The following is a 14,277-nucleotide window of genomic DNA, read 5'->3' as shown; positions in this document are numbered from 1 at the left end:
ACCTGGTTGTTTTTCTTGGGTTGCTTGTTTTTGGAAATACTCTAGCTAGGTTGGTCAGCCCCAGACTTTTAGATTTCACAGGCTAGGTGGTTACAGACCTTTTATTTTGCCAAGTAAGGCAATCTCTGTGTGTATGTGTGTGTTATACATAAGACACATTTATAGAAAAGACATACATTCATAATTACATAATATTTACACATATAATTAAATATGTCACACCTACAAAAACACGTGTGTGTGTGTGTGTGTGCCTGTGTATTCTGCCTTTGGTGGCCATTATTTTCTAAAATAAAGGGCATTTTAAATAACAACAGTAACAGAATAAAGAAGTGCAGGAACTTACAATAAAGGAGACTCCTTTAAAAACATCACATTGTTCTTGTTTCTCTCGCTTTATCTCCTATCAGGAAAATCTCAGTAATAATCAGACAGCCTTTCCAAAATCACTATTCTAGCCTGTCAATGACCCTTTTAAAATTTGATGTCCAGGTGTGAGCCCAACAGGCCAGGAACGGTCTGGTCTGCATGGGCCCCACCTCCAACGTGGATCTCTGCAATTTCTCTCTCCAGATACCTGAACTGTGTACCTGTGAGGCCCAAGCTGGAGCTCTAGAGCTGTGGAGCAGCAGCCAAGGGTGGGCAGGCCCAGAGCTCCTGAATCAGGGGTGGGGTGGGAGTCATTGGCTACACCTTGGCCACCCAGACTGGCCTCTTTCATCAGGCTGTGGTTTGAACCCTGGTCAAGGGAAGGCATGTGGCTACTAAAGAGAAGAGCTGGCAGGTGTTGGGAGAAAGGAATGAGGTGGGGCAGAGAAAGAAAGGAACCATCTACGGGAATCTGAAATGAGATGAATGTTGGCAAGAATTCCGTGTTGAACATCCACCTCGGGAGGGCCGGAGTCCTGCCCTGGCACGGAAGGAGAGGGAGGGGAGGGCTCTTATAATAAGAAGCAGAGGGTTAACTGGTTGGAGAAACAGATGGGGCTGGGAAGTGCAGTGGAAAGACCATGGGTGGAGAGAAGGGGGAAAATGAATCAAGGCAGGGAGAAAATGATGAAGGAAGAAAGTAAGGACAAGAATAAGGAGAAATGGTGGCAGAAGGGAAGCAAGGAGATGCGCAGGAGAGGAGGCGGGGTCTAAGGGAATTCCATGGAAAGAAGAGCTCTCCAAGGCTAGAGCAATGGACCACGAGGAGCAAACGACAGTTGCAGTAGAATGGGAAGAGGATTAATTGCTGGCTCTTGCTGAAAGGAAGACTGAGGGCTGAGCGAAGGTGGATGAAGGCCACAGAAGGTATAGATGTCAAGCCAAAAGGATGCCCTACTGACTAGCTCCTGCCTGCAAGAAGAGTGGGGAGGCATGGGTTGTGTCTGCTGGGGCTGGGGAAGAAAGTGTTAAAGGGAATCTGAGAAAAGTTGGCAAAGTAGATGAAGAAAGAAAAACTAAGTCTCCACTGTTGTAAGTCATACATTTCTTCTCATCTCAATCAGGGTAAAACCAAAGTCCTTAAATTGTCCCCATGATCCGATGCGTCATTACCCGTTTGACCTCTGACCTCATCCCCTAATACTTTCCCTTGTGTTTACTCCACTCCAGCCACACAGGCCTTCTCGTACATCAGACACACTCCTACCTCAGGGCCTTTGCACATGCTTTCCCCTCTACCTGCAACACTCTTCCTCTAGATATCCACTTGTTTTTTCTCTCCCTTACTTCAAGTCTTTTCCTTGCTTCATTTTTCTTCACATAACCTACCACTTCTAACATATTATCTCATTTATTTCGCTTTATCACACTCTTCCTCCCACTAGAAAGCAAGCACCATAAAAGCAGAAATTTTGTCTGTTTGTTCATTGATGCTCCCCAAGTACAGAATGATGACTGGAACACAGTGTGCTCCCCATAGATATTTGTTGAATGAACGTATGATGGAAGAGTCAATGGGCCATCTATTGGAATGTGTTGAGAACAGAAGGACAAGCATAGGAGGAGATAGAAGAGGAGGAGTGGAAGCCGAGTGGCGAGGGAAGCACATGTCTTTTATTTGGAGGGATTTTATCTAATGATGTTTTCAGTAGGAGGGTTCCATCTAATCAGGTTTTCAATAATGCCACTAAAGGTGAAGGTAGAAAATGAAAACGACTGTTGTCGTTTAAAGAGTGACCTTGAGGTCATTGTTGACTGACCCTCTATGCAATCCAGAATGAGACACTGGGCATCTTTCTATGATTGAGGGAAGAGTGGACAAGACTGAGCTGAGTGGACAAGACTGAGCTACGTGGACAAACTGTACTGGAACTTTGGACGTGTGTGCACACATATCAACACATGCAATCTTGTCTCTTTACCTAAAGACCCAATCTAGAAGACAATAATCTGATTTGAAATGATGAAGAACTCAGTCTCCTTCGCAGATAACAGCAGCTGTAAAACCCATTCCTCACTCGCATACTTCCCCCACCAGCACCAGCACGGCTTTATGCAACACTTGCTCACGGGTCAAGGGCTGTATGAAGTGCTTCCATGTCGTATTTCATTTAGTTTTCACAGTGACCCGTTGAGAGGACTATAATTATCACATTATTATAGATGAGAAAACCAGAGAGGAAAGACAGCAATTACTTTGCCCAAGGTCACACAGCTAGCAAATGGTAGAGCCAGGATAGGACTGCAGGGTGACTGCAGGGCAGGGACTGGCATATATATACTGTAAAGGGCTGGGCAGAACACATGTTAGGCTTCGTGGGCTATAAGTTCCTTTATCACAACTACTCAGTTCTTCCTTACAGTACAGGACAAAACAGTCACAGACAACACACAGACAAATGGGTGTGGCTGTGTTCCAATAAAACTTTATTTACAAAAATGGGCCATGGGCGTATGAGGCCTGAGGGCCGTAGTTTGCTGACTGCGCTCTAGAGTCTATGCTCTTGATCACTGAGCTATCATACCTAGGAAAGCCTGCAAGGATAGCAAAGAGATTCCTGAGTGTTTTTAACAGTCAGCTCTACCAGCCCAATACACTGCCAGCCTACTGGGGGACAAGCTGAGACAGAAAGGTGAACTCGCCAGGGACAGAGGTGGCAGACGGGGCACTTACATTTCGACGATACCCTCTGGCAGGTTGGCAGGGATCTCGGTCAAGCCCTTTCCTCGACAGTCCACGATGTTATTACTGCACGTGCAGGACGAAGGGCAGGAGATGGAGTTGGCATTGCAGGACGGAGGCTCCGAGTGGGGGCCTGTGGGGCCAGAACACAATGGTCAGCTCATGTCAGTGTCAGGAGCCGCCTGGGTTTCTGTGCCCCTTAATTGGCTTCCCAAGAGGCAACACTACCTGATACGCTACCTGAAAAATGGTCACCAGCTGACATACCCCCTCACTGGGAGGCACAGCTGCCAGTGGGTAAATATTCAGCCAAGGGGAGAGATTCTGACCTTGACCTGACTATTTCTGGACTGTTCCACTTGCTCATTCCATCATCCTGGTCTTTCACAGAAAGAGTTGTTCTCAAAGTCAATCACGTGTGAAAATATGCCACTGGAATGCAAAATGCAAAGCGCATACACTGGGACCACTTTCTCAGGGTACCCAACGTCTGAATGACACCCTGGGTTTTTGGCTTTTGTCTAGGAATGGGATGCTGAGCGTAGACACACACTCACTCCTTTCCCTAGTGGCTAGAAGTCACTGCAGATATCAAAACCAGGTAGGAGGAAAAAAGGTGGAAGAATTAGCCATTTAGGGCACTGATGTTGTCAAAGTGGCAATACAGTCATCAGCAGTGACACCTAAGGCATTCCTAAACAGCTTGCATATCCAGGGAACATGCAAACAAAACTGATCTCATTATAAAAAAAGCAATTAAGGTATTACATATTTTGGAGTCAGCTCTTAATTTTGAGGTGAGAACCAGTGTAAATTTAAAACAAAGTGGTAAAAACCCAAGAAAATGGCATCCAGGGAGTTTATTTAGAAAGCCATATGTAGATAAACAGAAATATTAGCAAACTAACTCAAGATTCAGAGCCTCAAAAATCTGAATCAATTTCTCTAGTGGTCACATCAAATCTCTCATGCAAGAAGCAAACTCAAATGTTTAAAGACACTGTGAGAGTTCTCATGCTATGACTAATTCTTCAAAGTGAGGTGAGAATCTCAAACTAGGGGTTAGTTTTTCAAATGTGGACATTGTGCTCCAAAAGGTCAACTCAACCCAATGGTCTTCTCAAACCTGCTCCCACACCCGCTGGATCCAGCCAGCAGGGGTATTTCAACGTGTTTCCAGATCGTCCAACCCAGAGCAAAGGGCCACAATCGGAGACCAAAGTCAGACTAACTTTGCAGACCTCCTCACAGCTCAGACATGGCACTTCAGGCTGGGAGCTCTTGGATAGAGATTAAATTTGAAACATGGAAAATGTCAACAGAGAAAAAATGATTTTGATTTGGCCCCTGTTCTTGGAGAAGCTGTCTGGAAAGCCAGAGGGAGTTCCAGGTGCAGTGGCTGAATCAGAGGACCCGCCAGGCCTGAGGCAGGTCCTTGTCTGGACACTGAATGAGACTTAAAGTAGGGGGTCCCCTCTCCACATTCAATAGTCCCCATGCCTGGGGTTGGTCCTTCCGTAAGGATTCAAATTGATGCCTATGGCTTCATTTGGAACATTCACCTTGCCAGAAAGCACCAACCTAGTGATCAAAAATTCTTACTTCCCTTGGCCTCACCTTTACATAGACACACACAAAATTTAAAAGCATCCTCTTAGCTGGGACCTTTGAGAAAATATTCTTGTCTAGGGTACAAGGACTTCAAACTCTCCAGTGTCATGTTAGTGGATCTAGTGAAGATGATGGAAAAATGCCAGAGAGATGATAACATCCTTAAGTAGAACATTCTCTTAGAAAAAGAGGTAATACTGGCTTTATTCCACACTGGGAAAGTCTTTACATTTCTGAGAAAATGGAAACCCCAGAGACCCAGGCTGTAAAAGCCTCAGATCAGGAATGAGAGAGTGTTGTAGCTGAGAGTGTGGGCTCTGGAGTCCCACTGCTTCAGTTTGAACCCTGGTTCTATTATTTCGTCCTTACATCCCTGTGGCTCAGTTGTCCCCATCTGTAAAATGGGGGGAAATAACAACACTTACTTCATAGCATGGTTTTGTTGTGAAGGCAAAGAAGTCAATGCATGTAAAGTGTTTAGAAGAACACATGGCACAGAGTCAGTAGTAATGTTAGTTGCTGTTATTATTAATGGGTCTGGCTCTGCCACTAATTGTCTGTAAGACCTTGAGCAAGTCAGAGTACCTCCCTGAGCTTTTTTGCTTCCAACTCAGGGAATAAGGAGTTTGGGGTGCATGACTTCTGAAGTTCTTTCTGTGTCTAAGGATTAGACTCCTCCTGTTCTTCAGAAGAACGGAAGCAGGAGTAAGACACCTAACAGCACCTTTTCCTCCTCTGCTCCAGCGATCTTTGCAGGTGGCAAAGAGGATCTCCAGTGCGAAGGGCTCCCATCCCCTCAGCTACATTTGAGGGAGCTTGGAGCAGTATGGCTTCAGATGTCAGGGCTTTTGAAGTGCAGATGGTGCCCCCCCAAGAAAACTGCCACGCCTGGCCTTCCACATCAAGGGGCAAGCGTGCCTGACAGAGCCAGGGAGCATCGCCACACCCTGGGAAATGCCAGGGGCTCCACAGAGGGCTGAGTCTGAGCTCCTGAACTTCCACCCATTGTGGCAGAGGGTGTCGGATGGCCATCCCTCTTTTGATCTGCCAAAATATTTCACTTTTGGGAAGTGAAATGGATGGCATGTGTTGGCAAAGGAGGGAAAAAACACATTATATTCAAGCGCTCATATGGGCAACAGAAAGTTCTGAAATGGAGTTTTTTCAAAGGTTCCCCTTCTGACTTCTTTGCTGAAGTCAATTCTGTTTAAAGCAGACCCAGTCTGCAGCCTTGAGTCCCTCAGGGAATAAGCTGGGTCTTTCAGAGGGTGGCTCTGATTCCACTACATTTCAGGGGGGTGTTCAAGGGATGTTGTCTTGGCAAAAAGCCTCTGAAAAAGATTCCTTAACCAGGTCACTAACCACACCTTTAATTACGCAGAGAGAAACACGGTAATTACAGCCTCTGTCAGCATCCCAGCTGGCAGTTCCCCAACCAGGCATTCACATGTGGTGAGGATGCTACCCTCTCGTTAAAACACCACACTTCAGGTTTAAGACAGAGTTGAAAGATGGGTTTGTTCTTCCTGGAAACAGTTCCCTCTGATCAATGCCTGATGGACCGAGCCCATTTCCCTCTGGGCCTCTGAGGGCTGTGAAGGCAGAAGTCCCACCCCTTTGCTTGCTGTCTCTGCACAGACTGGGACCAGAATGTAAATTCTACAATGCCAGCGATCTTTTCTGTCTTATTCAGTTATCTCCAGAGTGCCTAAAACAGGGCCCGACACAAACATGGACTAGATAAACATACCTTGGGGGATTGAGAGGACGAATACATGAATGAAATTGGCCCAGAAGCCTGGCAGATGTGGGGGCTGAATGTCACCAACCTATGGAGGTGATGGATCCTTCTGGAAGGGCCCTGAGGGGAGGCCCCTGAGTTCTGAGTGCCCGAGGCCCTGGTCACAGGATCAGGCATAGAGCGGGGAGATGGAGTGGCTACGGTTAGCTGGGACTCTCACGCCTGAAGTTCATGGCTTTCTACCACAGCACTCAGCAAGGGCCGTCTGCCCAGTGCCCTGGGGCTCCCTCTGAGCCTAGCTCACCTGCACAGGTACTCTGCTGAGCTCTTTCAGCAAATCTGTCCCTGCCAGGCTTTCCTGTACACACCTGTGAGGGGGTGGCCACAGGGATCAATGGACTTCCAAGGGGGACAAAGTGAGGAAACACCTATCTTTCTACCCAGCAAATTCTACCACTACGAGCTGGGAAGCAGAGAGGAACAGGAATGGAGTTTTTATATCAGGATAGAAAGAGTCTCTACATGTCTTGGAGGCGAGCAGACTGTGTGGGTACGTGCCTGCCTGCATGCACATGTGTGTTCCTGTTGTACAACACGCTCTCACGGGGCCCATGAATCCTCACGGTCCTCGAGTGAGCCTGTCTCCCGGTACTGCCTCCTCCTCTCCCTGGCAAAGAAAGCCGCCTTAAATCAGAGCTAACGCACAGAACCTCTGTCATCTACTTTCTAAGATGCTCTATTATAAACTCAGGAGTGCCTGTGAACTTGCTGCTACACGGAGGCGGAAGGCTCTTCTCAGCCAGAACAGGGAGCTGGGGCAATGGGCCAAGTACCTGCCTCCCCTCTGGGGGCCCATCTCACCTTTCCTTCATCACCACTTCCGCTCTCGAATTTCAATCTGCAGCCAAAGCTACCTATGTGCCAAACAAGGAGGAAACAGATGTCCAGGCTTCTTTTCTATTTTTTTCTCCCCAAAGCCCCCCAGTACATAGTTGTATATCCTAGCTGTAAGTCCTTCTAGTTCTGCTATGTAGGACGCCACCACAGCATGGCTTGTCCATGCCCAGGATCCGCAGTGGTGAACCCTGGGCTGCCAAAGCGGAACATATGAACTTAACCAGTACATCACTGGGCCAGCGCAAATACCCAGCCTTCTGATGTCTCCCAAGACTCCCCAGACTGCAGCCTGGTGTCTTGAGTGAAGGAAGGGCAGAGCTCAGGGGAACAGAGGTGCTGGCCATCCCTGCTCTTCATTATCATCAAGGGTGCTGCTTCCCAGGTGTGGTGCAGGGGCACTCAGTGAGTGAGAGGACAGGACAGTGTTCCCAGCTAGACCTCCCACAGGGAACGCGCCTGTGATCACTAGTATGGACGGTGCACTAATTACCCTATCTCCGCTGATTGCCAACTCCTCCTCTAGTTCTGAGAGAGAAGAGAGATGGAGTGATGACCAGGGAGACCGGTCCTGCCCAGGTGCCACCTGGTCACCTTTGTTCTTCTCCTAATTGGCAAATGGGGACGATCTTCATGCTCACAGGGAAAGGTCCTAACTTGTCTGACCAGATGAGTGGGGCAAAGGTCACCCAACTTCAGATGTAGAAAGAGCCATGGAGATGGTGAGGAAACAGGAGCCTTGAGAGAGGAGGGAGGGTGTTTGCCCAAGGACACAGGAGAGGCCAAACTAAGAATGACCATCATTCTCATAATAACAGCGAACTTTACAGAACATTTCCTCTGTGCCAGACACTGCATTGAGTGCTTTGTATATATTACCTCACTCGATCTTCATAAAATCCATGATGCAGGTTCTATTATTATTATTCCCAATCTATCGATGAGGAAATGAAAGAATAAGGAGGTTCGGCCAACTGCCCAAGATCATGCAGCTAGTGAAGAACGAAGTTCTACATTTGGCCCAGGGCTCTTCTTACCATCTCCTCTGCCACAAAGACACTCAAAAGAACTCTCTTTATTGCCATGAAACTGAAAACCATCAGAGCCTCGGCATCTTAGGAGGTAGGGAGAGAAGGCTCAGGGGCCGAGACCCGGATTGTGTAAGCTATGCTGGAGAAGGCGGGGCACTCTTGTGTCAGAGCTGTGTTTATTTCTCCCTGTCTTTAAAGAGAACTTCACCCAGTAGAGTTGAAGAATCCAACAGCCTTGTGAGCATGTGGCAATAAATTAATTCCAGTATTCAAATTAAGCATCCCTGTTGGCCTCTGGACTTTCAAAAGCCAACAACAGACTGCAATGACAATGGGACTCAAGCAATTATCATGAGAATATAAATGATCATGATTTAAATACCAGAGGCATGATAATTTTAGGAATGGCTAAATAAACCTAATAATCTCATTCCTGCAATGTCCAATTATGGTGTTTTAATTAAAACCTCCTAAGGAGATGGGTGGCTAGTCATGGCTTACTTTAATTATCTTTATACTTAGTAACTAGTCTGAAATTAAAAAAAAAAATTAAAGAAGGGGAAAGTTTCTTGTTTCCAGGGAGATATGCCTATTTTGTTTTTAACGATAAATGAGTAAGTGTTTGTTGAGAGGCTTTTAGGATCAAGCACTGTTCTAGGCATTGGGGCACCTGAAAAAAATGACATAGCACCTTATTACTAGAAGACTAATCTTCATAAAAATATATCTCACATTCAAAAGCTAGGGGCAGATGAGTGTGAAATGGGTAGACAAACCAATGAATTCAAAGATGTTCAAAGGAAAGAGATAACTGATTCAGGGGGTCAAATATTTAACTAACAACTTTGAATTATAAATTGTGACTAGTAGAAGCTATCTCAGATTAAGGTACCAGAAAATTGACACATGGAAGATAAATCCTAGAGTTTAAACCTCAAAATAAACCCTTTATACAAAGACGGAAAAAACCCCAACAACTTGCAATTCATATGATATGAGCTGAGTAATGGCCAAAGCAGAACTTTCTCTCTGGTCTGTTACATGAACTCTGGTGAACTCCAGGTCTGGTTCAGGCAACAAGAAGCAAGGATCGCAGACTCTACTGGTCCTAGGGCCCTGACCATCCTCTTGAAACAAGAAAAGTTAACAGAGAAATCCTTTCAGCGGGAGCTGAAGGAAACCAAGCAGTCCTGTTGTATATCATAGAAAAACATGAATAATAAATAAAGATATAGTCCCCCAGCCTTGAGAAAAATTCCCAGTGTCTCCCCAGAGGAAGAAAATAAATGCCTTCAATTGGAAGGGTACAGTTGACAGAGGAGAAGAATTTTGCCAAAATGCACCGCTAGCCAATTTCTGGGTTAGCTGGAGTGATAAGGAGCCTGTAGCCAGGGCTTCTGGGGAGAAGAGGCTGAGCTCCAGACAGCTGGATTTAGTTCAAAGGCAGATAGCAGGGCCATGGGCAGGCAGGGCCCTCACAGGCTGGCTGAGATAAAGCTCTGTCCTGTCTCTGGAGTCATGTGTCTGGTGAATTTTTTGACACCATTTAAGGGCCCAGGGAGGTTTCTGATGCTGCCTTGACAGGCGCCCCTGGTGATGAAGTTACACGCAGTGATGGCTTAATTGGTGCCCCACGCCTTTCTGTCTCCTGAGCAGACAATCTCTAGTTTTTAAGAGATGTTCTTGCCCCTCCTTTCTTGACTGAAGTCCTCCTCCTGTGAATTATTGGGGGAACAGCTTGAACAAGGGGCAACAGAGGCTTTGCAGGTTAAAACGACTGCAGTCAGGTTCATACAAAACAACCTCCTTCAGATGCCTTGCTGGGCTCTGCTGGGGGGGGGGGGCGCGCCTGTACCCTCAGCGGTGGGCACGTGTGTGGGAGGGTCAGGACACGAAAACAGCCCTTTTCTTTGACCTCCTGCGTGTGCACAGACTGAGTCTTGCTCCACGCTGCTTCTTCTGGCATCCTTTTACCACAGTCTCACAGACTATCTTTAACAATGATTAAAGAGGTAGTACTTTCTGGACGGGGTGCTCCTCTTGTACCCCGCTAATGACAGTGGTGGCTCATTCATCATAGATGTTCAATTCATCAGTTCCCCAGACCATTATATCTGACTTAGATCTTTCCAGAAAGTAACCCCTCACAGCATTCTATTTATTAACCCAGGACAGCCTGAGGGGAAGCATTTAAAGAATTCCTCACGCACAGGGGTCCCCATATGCTGCTCCCCTAAATTCACACTACTGGTGAAAGGGAGGAGATTAATAGCATAGTCATGTCTGGAGTCTGTGAACTAAATTCTCATGTCCTCAAAAGGTACCTGGCTTTGTACTAAGAAGCTACGGGGACCATCACAAGCAATGGGCTTAATCGCTATAAAAAGGGGAGGTGACAGTGATGCTCCTATGTAACTATTAATCCCTCTGTGAGATCAGCTGCTTCAAACGAGGGAGCTCTGGGGCACTAGCATTTCCAGGACCTGGGAGGGTCAGCCTTGCTCCCCTGGGTTTTGGATCCTGACTGCTGTTGGGTAAGCAATGTCTCGCCCCTCCTTTGATGGGAAAGTGCTTTCATGACGAAGTGGTATTCGTGTTCTCGTGGAGCATTAAACTTGGCACCCACCTATAATGATGTGTTTTAACATTCTCTCTAATTAGTTTTTCTCACTAGCTCTTGGATGACTCCTGCACTCTATAATTATTTCTTTCACTGGCACTTACGCCGATATTGTATCCTTTGCCTAATAATTACTGTAATTACAGTCACTATATTTGAGTTTGGTGCCTGTGTGATAAACGGTTTTATTTTATGCGTTTGATGGGAAGTGATTTCTAAGTGGGCGTCTATAGGAAATTATTGAGGTACTGCTCTGAGACGTGTTAAAATGTTTTTGGATAATAAGTAACTTGAAGTAGCAACATGACAGGAGAAAGCAGCAGACAGCAAGACGAAGTTGAATTCATGGAAAATTCTTATACATTGTAAATGCAGCCTGAGAGCAGAAGAGGGCCACTCTGCACTCCTGGCCACATCGGGGCCCCGTAGCACATGACAGCTCAATAAACTTCAATACTGAAATGGGCAACACTTAAGAAAGGTGAGAAGCGGTCTGCCACGGGGGCTAAGCTCCCTGTTGTCCTTTCCTCTCGCATGCTGATACCCGAAATCAGCGTGTAGAGGCCACGGGGCCCCAGTTCCAAGACAGGGTTCCTGGATGTCAGGAAGGCCTCTTTGGGAAACTCCTCAACCAAATACTTTCTCTTTTTTGAGAAAATCAAGAAATTATCTCTACTTCTTTGTCACCAGAGAAGGGAAGAGTTGGTAGGAGCGCAGGATGTCAATGACAAGTTAAAGATAAACAAGCAAACAAAAGTTAGGTCCTGGGGCAAAAGCGACATCCTCTGGGAAGATTTTTCTCGGTCACTCAGCCTCCTCCCATCCCTGGAGATGTGAGCTGTCCTCCGTTATGTCCGCGCACGGTTCTGCTTTCTGTGCTACGCGGGCACTCTGTGCTTCTATTACACTTCGGCCACCTGCCGATCAAGCGCTTCTGCGTGCTCAGCACATTTTGTGGGCCCGCTAAACTACGATAATTAAGCTCCACTTATGGGTTCTTAGCAAGTGCTGTGTATTATGCTAAGTGCTTTATATGCATTATTGCATTTCAACCTCCCACCCATCCCTGAGTTATGTACCACTATTATTTCCATTTTGCAGACATACGGTAACTTGCCAAAGTCACACTCCAGTAGTGGGAAGAGCTAGGATGTCCAGCCAAGCAGGCTGACCCCACAGCCTCCATTATCCTTTCTCCCAATTTCTATGAGCAACTGGACAACAGGAATGTGTTTAGCAAATGCTAAAGTACCTAACAAATGTTAGGTTTCTTAGCGTCACTGGACTATGAGGCTTAACAGAAAGTGACCCATGAGTTCCTTTAGCGTTTTCCTTGACCAGATGACAAGAGCTTCTTTTTTGGAACCCCTTGTGGCACTCCAGAGTTCTTTAAGTGACTGAGGAGTGCTGAGGTAACCTAGGGGGTTCCACACCAAGCTCTGAGCTGGGGTGTGTATTCAAGGCCAGTGTGATGTCAGGGAGACCTCGCGGGTGGGTGAGTCACCGCACAGAAGGGGGGCGGTGCCTGGCTCACCTGGGCACACGTACTCCTTCTTCTGCACGTCCGCCACGTTGAAGCCCCGCAGGTGCACAGGAGCCATGCAGAGTGTGAACTGGCCAATCGTCCGCCGCTGTCGCAGCCAATCCGAGAGCCAGGCCAGGTGGCAGTCACAGTACAGGTTGTTGGAGTGGAGACGCCTGGGAGAGGAAGGGACAGAAGAAAGACACTGTAACAGCGTGAAGTGGAGAGGCTGCCACTGGCTGAAGAGAGTAGGCCAAACCTCTGTGCCCCTTTGCCCAGTGTGAGGATTCTCAGGAGCCCAGGGAGCATCTCCCTCTGCACTACTGAATTACCCCAGGGGCCTCACTCCGTTATTGCCAAGCCACAAATGACAGTTACCTTCACATGCAGGCCACATCCAGTGGATGCCTCCAGGGTGTAAGCAATTCCCCATTTCTTAATAGTAATTCCACCCTTTGGTTTCCCACTTAAGAAAGCTCAGCCCATAGGAGAGGGAGAGTGACACTGTTATAGCGACAGTCCTGATTCGAGTCAGACTTCCAAACTTCCAAAGGGGTGACTTATGCAAATTTCAGTACTTTAGCTAGCTTGAGTTACAGATGGCTCAAAACAGCTTCTCAATCTCAACGCCCCTCCCACCCCAAGCCCCGGCCCGTCTATGGTGGTGGGGTGGCTGAGATATGCTGTTGCTCTGAACCTTTTGCCCTCTTCCTAAGTGTTCCTTTAGTGAACCCCCTGCATATAATGCTGGTGAGCCTGAAACCAATACCACTGTGTGCACTTGCCAGGGTTAGCAAAGCATGGAGAGAAGGATGCTTTGTGAGGAATGCACTTTCTCTCCATCCTCCTGTTTAAATAAGGTGTTGTCCCTTACAGACTCCTGCAATCCTCAGGCATCTCTCCATGGTGCCCTTCGTCTCCTTCCCAAGTTCAAATCCACCTGGTGTATTTTCTATTCTGACTGGGTCAGGTGCCTCTGAAAAGACTTCCTAACCAGTTTCAGAACTCTTTGGCTTCTCCCTCTAGCAGCTGTGATTCCAGATCACTTTCTTGCCCTTGAGTGAGTAAGATTCCCTCGAGGGATCTGCAGGTTCCACTTCTTCGGGGAATCCTGTCTGGTTAAATCACTTGAATTTCCTTTCCACTAAGTGGGGGGCAAACTAAGGATATACAGGGGCTTCTAAAGGTTCTTCCCCAAGGTTTCTCTATTGGGGTTGCCAACTTCCACCTTCACTACGACTCTAGGTCATCAGAAGCGGAGGTAGGAGAGTCTTAGTCACATCAGCTTATCATACACTTGGTTTTCTGATGCAAATTTCAAATGCCGGATCCCGGACATGCTAATCAGCCAGCACGATCTTGGGACTTTCAAGTACTCTGTGTCAAGTCAGCTAATACTGAGTGGCAGCTGGGAGCAGTGGCTCAGGCTACCTCCGTGCCTGAAATGGAGAGAGCTGAAGGGCTCTTGACCACACTTCACTTGGTGTAAGGTCAATGTTGCTAAACACCGGCTGAGGGCAGCTAACTTGCGCTGCATGCCGGCCAGCCTCCCGGCCCCTGCATGGATGCAAACCTCTGGCAGGCCAGGGCCACTGTGGATTCTTGGCAACCTAAGGGGGCCCCAGATCCTACAATATCAGACTCACTAAATGAGGTCATATCCCACAGAGAATGCCATTTTCTTTCTGCTGAAAAAAAATTTAAAAAGGTTTCTATGATTTTGTTTAAAAATGATCAGTTTTGATG

General features: G+C 47.1%; 1 protein-coding gene across 1 annotated transcript in view; it reads right to left on the bottom strand.

The window, feature by feature from the left end:
• Positions 1 to 14,277, bottom strand: part of SLIT3 (slit guidance ligand 3) — a 588,267-nt gene that overhangs the window by 126,713 nt on the left and 447,277 nt on the right. The window contains exons 8-9 of the mRNA XM_070517106.1: positions 12,544 to 12,707; positions 3,104 to 3,245 (exon numbers count right to left, since the gene is read on the bottom strand). Coding sequence (XP_070373207.1) covers positions 3,104 to 3,245; positions 12,544 to 12,707 — 306 coding nt within the window. The remainder of the gene's footprint in view (positions 1 to 3,103; positions 3,246 to 12,543; positions 12,708 to 14,277) is intronic.

Source organism: Equus asinus, chromosome 9, assembly GCF_041296235.1.
Source record: "Equus asinus isolate D_3611 breed Donkey chromosome 9, EquAss-T2T_v2, whole genome shotgun sequence".
NCBI classification, from domain to species: Eukaryota; Metazoa; Chordata; class Mammalia; order Perissodactyla; family Equidae; genus Equus; species Equus asinus.
Note: the sequence above shows the minus strand (reverse complement) of the source record. Positions and strands in the feature narration are given on the sequence as shown.